This window comes from Homarus americanus, unplaced genomic scaffold (assembly GCF_018991925.1).
Source record: "Homarus americanus isolate GMGI-L3 unplaced genomic scaffold, GMGI_Hamer_2.0 scaffold28688, whole genome shotgun sequence".
NCBI lineage: Eukaryota > Metazoa > Arthropoda > Malacostraca > Decapoda > Nephropidae > Homarus > Homarus americanus.
Window position 1 is genome coordinate 1 of NW_024739699.1, and position 8,670 is coordinate 8,670.

At 39.0% G+C, this 8,670-nt stretch overlaps 1 protein-coding gene across 1 annotated transcript; it reads right to left on the reverse strand.

Annotated features, from left to right (window-relative positions):
- Window positions 1-103: 103 nt before the first annotated feature.
- Window positions 104-8,539, reverse strand: LOC121874973 (salivary glue protein Sgs-3-like; the record flags this gene model as incomplete). Its single annotated transcript, XM_042379321.1, has 4 exons — window positions 8,467-8,539; window positions 7,746-8,079; window positions 568-687; window positions 104-271 (listed from the first exon to the last, which is right to left on the reverse strand). Coding segments are annotated over exons 1-4 (695 nt in total), but the record flags the coding sequence as incomplete, so codon positions are not given.
- Window positions 8,540-8,670: the final 131 nt, after the last annotated feature.

Below are 8,670 nucleotides of genomic sequence, written 5' to 3' on the forward strand. Positions count from 1 at the left end.
TGTTGGGGTGGACGGGAGCCTGGGTGTGACTGTGGGCGGCAACCTGGGCGTGACTGTGGGCGTGGGCGGGAGCCTAGGTATGACTGTAGGCGTGGGCGGGAACCTGGGTGTGACTGTAGGCGTGGGCAGGAACCTGGGCGTGACTGTGGGCTGGGAGTAAATGTGGGATTTTTGCGACGGTGGAGGTTGGCGGGTGACGGAGGTAGCGGGAACAAACTGGCACCTTATCTCCTGGATTCGTCGTTCGATGGTGTCGCCTTGTTCCCACGGCCTGAAGAACATCAACACTTATTTACAACGATGAATTACCATTCAAAGTCGTTATATTCTACTTTATTTTTTATCATTTATCTGTAAATTAAACATTATTCTAAATAACCTATGGTATATAATGGGTACTGTTAACAGCAAGTAAAAAGTTCTTAGTCACTCAATTTTTCCCTCCCTAGAGGCTGGTTCCCTTCCCTCACTCCAGCTCCTTGTACTGTACTGTACCTCACTACTGTACACTCTCCTGCAATCTATTACCCATCACTTTCTCCACTAGACTCTGCTGTGATAACTCACCTGGGAGTCACCCATGTGGGCGGCAGTGGAGTGGGTGGCGCTGAAGGGGTGGCGTACATTGTAGGCGCCACGGGTTGAGTTGGTCTACGGCAGGTGCCATTCACACTGTTATAATTCCACCTGCATTTCAGGTGTACAATAATTGATTAGTACTACTATATATATATATATATATATATATATATATATATATATATATATATATATATATATATATATATATATATATATATATATATATATATATATATATATATATAGGGTAACAGGATACAGTATACCTAATTTAGGCTATTCTTTGCTGTATAAAAATATATATTGGCCAAGAAATTCTAGGAAGACCCTGGGCTTAAGATGTCTGCGTATTTGTGACTCTGAATTTATTGACGATGAATTGAAACACATTCGTTCCATTGCACAGAAACTCGGGTACCCTTCTGTGTTTGTTGATAGTTGTTTTAAAAGGGCTAAAAAATCCTTTCATTCCTCTCAAACCAGACAAGTTCCTACACTTAAGAATATTCTGACTCTGCCCTATCGTAATGAATTTGTCCCGTTAGTTCGGTCCCTCAAGCTTCTAAATATTAATGTTGTTTTCAAGTATGACTCTACCATTACCAATATGTTAATAAGGAATAGCCCAAGTTTGAATGTAAATGGAAGTGTTTATTGTATTCCATGTAGCAAATGTAATTGTAATTATGTAGGACAAACAGGAAAAACACTGCAGCTCAGAATCAAACAACATAAGTATAATATCAGAACAGCATCTGAAAGCAGTGCCTTATTCGTTCATGTTAGGAATAATAATCACCCCATTGCTTGGGAAAAAAGCTTAGAAGTATTTAAATCATCTTGTGTCACAGAAAGACTTCTGGTTGAAGCTAGTTTGATTAAGGAATTAAAATCAATAAACCTTAGTGATGGTCAGTTCAAAACTGATAATATGTAACATAAATTTATTTGTCAGTGGCCCAAGGTTAAAAATGCTTTGAAAACCTTTGATCTAGATGTATGATAGTTATTTTGTGGGTCCCTTATTTTTGACCTGACCTGACTAGTCACGTCACCCCTCTTCTCTTAAGCTCCTCTACGTGGGTGTTGGTGTGGGGATTAGTGGATGACATCATTATGACCTGACCTCATGTTTTTAAGGTCACCCTGTATATTTAAGCCTCTCTCTGTCCATGTAGTCCAGTTGCCTCTGAAGATGTCTTGAATAAAGACGAAAGCTTAGGTGCTCTGTTGTTTCCATTTTCCCGTGTGATTTTATCAAGATTTATCTTATCCACGTTTTCATTGTGGATTTACATGAAATATATATATATATATATATATATATATATATATATATATATATATATATATATATATATATATATAACTATATATATATATATGTGATAAAATCACACGGGAAAAAATAAACAACACAGATATAACTTATGTTGTTTGATTCACAGGCTGCAGTGTTTTCCTGTCTGTCCTACATAATTACAATTACATTTTGCTACATGGAATGCAGTAACGCCCATTATGTAGGTCAGACAGGAAAAACCTGCAGCTCAAAATCAAGCTTCTTTACTCAAAGCTATAACTATCAGGAACTGCATCTGAAAGCGGTGCCTTGTTCGTTCATGTTAGGAATAATCACCCCATTTGCTTGGGAAAAAAGCAGAATATTCAAATCATCTTGTGTCACAGAAAGACTTCTGGTTGAAGCTAGTTTGATTAAGGAATTAAAATCAATAAACCTTGGTGATGGTCAGTTCAAAACTGATAATATGTTACATAAATTTATTTGTCAGTGGCCCAAGGTTAAAAATGCTTTGAAAACCTTTGATCTAGATGTATGATAGTTATTTTGTGGGTCCCTTTTATCTGACCTGACCTGGCTAGTCACGTCACCACCCTTCTCTTAAGCTCCTCTACGTTTGTGTTGGTGTAGGGATTAGTGGATGTCATCATTATGACCTGACTTCATGTTTTTAGGTCACCCTGTATATTTAAGCCTCTCTCTGTTCATGTAATCCAGTTGCCTCTGAAGATGTCTTGAATAAAGACGAAAGCTAAGGTACTCCGTTGTTTCCGTTTTCCCGTGTGATTTTATCAAGATTTATCTTCTCCACGTTTTCATTGTGGATTTACATGAAATATATATATATATATATATATATATATATATATATATATATATATATATATATATATATATATATATATATATATATATATATATATATACATATATATATATTTATATATATATATAATTTTTTTTTTTTAAGGATTAGTAGGGTCATTACCTAATACCTGACCATTGTGGACCTGGTCTCACCCTCCTCTGTATATATACACCTTGTTTTGTACTTCTCCTTAGTCTGTCCTCACCCCTGAAGATGTGAATTACACAAAAGCGCTTGGGAACTTCGTGTTTTCTTCTTTTTATAGTGGACACTGTTGTAGTTTGTGCAAAGGTGTAAAAAATGAATATTTCTAAAATTAACGTAACTTAACATTTGTTGGTATGAGAAACAGATCTAACCTACCTAACCTTATCTAACTTCCTTACTGGGGAGCTCTGACCCCCCGGACCCCTGGTATATGTAGTGATGATGGATGGTGTTATATGTAGTGATGATGGATGGTGTTATATGTAGTGATGATGGGTGGTGTTATATGTAGTGATGATGGATGGTTTTATATAGTGATGATGAATGGTGTTATATGTTGTGATGATGGATGGTGTTATATGTAGTGATGATTAATGGTGTTATATGTAGTGATGATTAATGGTGTTATATGTAGTGATGATGGATGGTGTTATATGTAGTGATGATTATTGGTGTTATATGTAGTGATGATTAATGGTGTTATATGTAGTGATGATGGGTAGTGTTATATGTAGTGAAGTTGGATGGTTTTATATGTAGTGATGATTAATGGTGTTATATGTAGTGATGATGGATGGTGTTATATGTAGTGATGATTAATGGTGTTATATGTAGTGATGATGGATGGTGTTATATGTAGTGATGATTAATGGTGTTATATGTAGTGATGAGGGATGGTGTTATATGTAGTGATGATGGATGGTGTTATAAGTAGTGATGATGCATGGTGTTATATGTAGTGATGATTAATGGTGTTATGTGTAGTGAGGGATGGTGTTATATGTAGTGATGATGGATGGTGTTATATGTAGTGATGATTAATGGTGTTATGTGTAGTGAGGGATGGTGTTATATGTAGTGATGATGGGTGGTGGTATATGTAGTGATGATGGATGGTGTTATATGTAGTGATGATGCATGGTGTTATATGTAGTGATGATTAATGGTGTTATGTGTAGTGAGGGATGGTGTTATATGTAGTGATGATGGATGGTGTTATATGTAGTGATGATTAATGGTGTTATATGTTGTGATGATGGATGGTGTTATATGTAGTGATGATTAATGGTGTTATGTGTAGTGAGGGATGGTGTTATATGTAGTGATGATGGATGGTGTTATATGTAGTGATGATTAATGGTGTTATGTGTAGTGAGGGATGGTGTTATATGTAGTGATGATGGGTGGTGGTATATGTAGTGATGATGGATGGTGTTATATGTAGTGATGATGCATGGTGTTATATGTAGTGATGATTAATGGTGTTATGTGTAGTGAGGGATGGTGTTATATGTAGTGATGATGGATGGTGTTATATGTAGTGATGATGAATGGTGTTATATGTTGTGATGATGGATGGTGTTATATGTAGTGATGATTAATGGTGTTATATGTAGTGATGATTAATGGTGTTATATGTAGTGATGATGGATGGTGTTATATGTAGTGATGATTATTGGTGTTATATGTAGTGATGATTAATGGTGTTATATGTAGTGATGATGGGTAGTGTTATATGTAGTGAAGTTGGATGGTTTTATATGTAGTGATGATTAATGGTGTTATATGTAGTGATGATGGATGGTGTTATATGTAGTGATGATTAATGGTGTTATATGTAGTGATGATGGATGGTGTTATATGTAGTGATGATTAATGGTGTTATATAGTGATGAATGATGTTATATGTAGTGATGATGGATGGTGTTATAAGTGATGATGATGGAGGTTTTATATGTAGTGATGATGGAGGGTTTATATGTAGTGATGATGGATGGTGTTTTATGTAGTGATGATGGATGGTGATATATGTAGTGTTGATGGATGGTGTTATATGTAGTGATGATGGATGGTGTTATATGTAGTGATGATGGATGGTGTTATTTGTAGTGATGATGGATGGTGTTATATGTAGTGATGATGGATGGTGTTATATGTAGTGATGATGGATGGTGTTATATGTAGTGATGATGGATGGTGTTTTATGTAGTGATGATGGATGGTGATATATGTAGTGATGATGGATGGTGTTATATGTAGTGATGATGGATGGTGTTATATGTAGTGATGATGGATGGTGTTATATGTAGTGATGATGGATGGTGTTATATGTAGTGATGATGGATAGTGTTATAGGAAGTGATGAGGGATGGTGTTATATGTAGTTATAATGGATAGTGTTATATGTAGTGATGATGAATGGTGTTATATGTAGTGATGATGGATGATGTTATATGTAGTGATGATGGATGGTGTTATATGTTGTGATGATGGATGGTGTTATATGTAGTGATGATTAGACAATAAAATAATAACAATTTAATGCCAAAAAAATATACTTTGCTGTACCGTTGTAGTGGAACTTACATACACCGTTAATGAACTATTGATGGAAGAAGAAGTTTTGGGGACTGAACAGTGAGACAATGTGGAGCCTCCCGGGGGGTGGTGTCCTACCGTGGACTAGCGAATGAGCCGCCCGGACCAAACTTGCCATGGATAGCAAGTGTCATGTGGGGATCCCATAAAAACTCCAACCAATCCGATCCGACACACCCAAATCGACCCGACCCGTTAAACCACACAGAGGTTGAAAAGTCATATCACATCCCACGTATTATAGGTAATTTTATCCTTATACATATACTACTACACGTTCACTACAACACACGTACTACACGTTCATTACAATACCAGCACCACACAGTCACTACAACTCTCATACTATACGTTCATTACAACACCATTGGACCCCAGGTCGCCTCTCAACCTCGCTCACAATGAGAATCCAGTGTGCAATATCCAAAAAAGATCGGCAAAGGCAAAACTATTAGAAAAATGCAGCTTCATAGTCTGGGATGAATGCCTCAAGGCATCATACCTTTGGAGAAGTGTTCAGACACTCACCCTACCCACAAACATGAGAGTACATCTACAAGGAGATCGGGATGCTGGACGGTTTGCAAACCTTCTACTACAGATTGGGAATGGAACTTTCCCTGTTGATTCAGAAGGACAAATAATCATTCCTCAAGGATGTGAAAATGTTGTAAAGTCCTCAACTGAGCTCACTAATATGGTCTACCCAAACATTATTCACCACTACAAGGATCACGAGTGGCTGCGTGAACGCGCAATTCTGGCACCAAAGAATGAAACAGTGGCTGAAATCAACATGACTCTACTCAGACAGCTTCCAGGCAGTGAGACCTCATTCAAATCTGGTTGATACAGTAATCGACCAGGACCAAGCAGTCCAGTACTCTGCAGAATTCCTTAATTCTTTGGAGCCCTCTGGAATGCCTCCTCACCACCTCACTCTCAAGATTGGAACTCCTATAATGCTCTTAAGAAATCTTGAACCACCAATCCTCTGCAATGGCACAAGACTGGTGGTGAAGGACATGATGCCACATGTATTGGAAGCTACAATACTGACAGGAAAAGCTAAAGGAGAGGACGTTTTTACACCAAGGATACCTCTCATCACCAGTGACCTGCCATTTGAGTTCAAGCGACTTCAGTTCCCGGTTAAAGTGAGCTTTGCCATGACCATCTACAAAAGCCAAGGACAGTCCCTTAAGATGGTTGGCCTAAACCTGGTGTTTCCTTGCTTCTCTCATGGACAGTTCTATGCTGGAGGCTCCAGAGTGGGAACTGGCAAAAATCTGTACATACTTGCTGCTATTGGCAAAACCAAAAATGTGGTCTACTTTAATGCACTACAGTGAGAAAATGTGGAGCCTCTCGGAGGGTGGCGTCGCGATTCCGTTAGTGTATATATCAACTCGTCTCAGCTCGGTGGACAACCCACCTGCTATCACCCCCCTACTACTTTACTTCCCGTTTCTACGCTTTCCTTCTCTCTCTCCTCTCCCAGGGCAAAGTCATTTGCCACTTTAGTAAGACATCTGAATATAATTGTTGTGCAAGTATTGTGGAATTGTTGTGATCAATATAAAGTGAAAAGACTAAGGAATTGTACCTGGTAGTGTGCTAACTATATAATCGAAGTGGGAGGTCCAGCTGTGAAGCCATTACCCTGTGAACAGTGTTGTGAAGAATTAGTGATTATTAAAGCAGACTACAGAGCACAAGTGTGTTTCTGTTACCTGGTGGAAGTCTCCCTGACTGTTGTTTGTCTGTACACTGATACTGGTCGTCGGGAAATTGCCGGAGATTGGTGGAACAGCCAGTGGTAATTCAAAGACACTTGTGAGATATCTACTACGGCTTCTGTACGTATGACCCTAGCCGCTGGTAACCAGTGGTGGAGGCTGGGTAAGCGGCGAAAGGAGGGTCGTAACAATATCATAGGCTAATTCTGTCATACAAGTCAATGTCTATAAATCATTTAGAACGTTTGGCCTCTGACAGTAGAGTACTCAATACAGTACATAGATGTAAGCAGTAAACTAACCAACATACCGTCAACACCTACACAAGTTAAGAAATACATTGAGTAAAATGTTTACAAAACCTCATCTGAACCAAAAGCCTGGCGGTTCTTACCCACGAAACCATTTGTCAGTTACCGCCCCTGATTCACAGACTGAGAACCTTGTCGGCTTAATAAGCTACATCAAACTTTAATGTCAGATTCATGAACTCTGTATGAAATATATGCCTTCGGTACAAATAAATGGTATTTCATTAATAAGCAGTGCCAATAATAACGGTTACCAAATTTTGGGCGGAATTTAATTCGGATGTGTAACCCATAGATTAATATGGCCAAAAAAATATAATGAACATAAAAAAAATATAATTTACATAAAAACTTACTTGCTACAAAGAGGAAGCTTGGGTGATGCAGTAGTGCTAGTGGTAGTAGTAGTAGTGGAGGTGGAGAAGTGCGTGTCGGGGAAGAGAGCAGCAGTGCGGATGGCAGAAGCATACTCTATGGAGGCCTCTTCGAACATGGTCCTAACCAATCGCGAGAGTTTGATGGGCCTCACGTAAGTGGTGGTTACCGGTGGAGATGCTGAAGTGGCCGTAATCTCCCTAGTGCTGCTCTTAACCCAAGACTGGTTGCTGATGTCAAGGTGAGATGAAGGTTGAATGGATTCTGTATAACACGAAACAAGGTTGACTGTTGTCTGACTGGTCTCTGTGTCTGCTGTATAAGGAGACAATGGTCTAAGATTGTTCAAAGGTGAATCAGTGGGCTGGCTGCTCACAGGAGAAACAATGGGTGACGTAACAGAGGATAATGAAGTTAGCTGAGCGACTTTTGCAGGAGTCGTTTGAGAGTTGTTTCTTAAAGAGGGTACAAGAATCGATGACCGTGATGGATTTACAACTGGCAGAGTGGTCGCCTCCTGCCTGCTGGCCAGAGGAGAAGTAGGAACAGTAGTTAAGAATGGAGGATGAACGACTGACGAGAAAATCGTTTTGTCTCTGCTGGCTAGAGAATATAATAAATGTTTCTTTGATGCTGAGGACACGGGCGTACTGCCTTTTTCAGTCGACTGGATTCCGGGAAGGACTGTAGAAGAGGACTTACTCTCACACGGCAACAGTGCTTTCTTATAAGACCAGCGCTGAGACCTGGTTACACTGGAGGCAATAGACGGCATGGATGAGACAGAGGGTAGGGTAGTAGTAGTGAGATCACGATAAACTTGCAGGCAGGTGACAGAGGAATTCACTGTTGTTGACATTGTAGGTTTGGAAGATGTCAATACTGGATGAACGACACCAGTAGAGG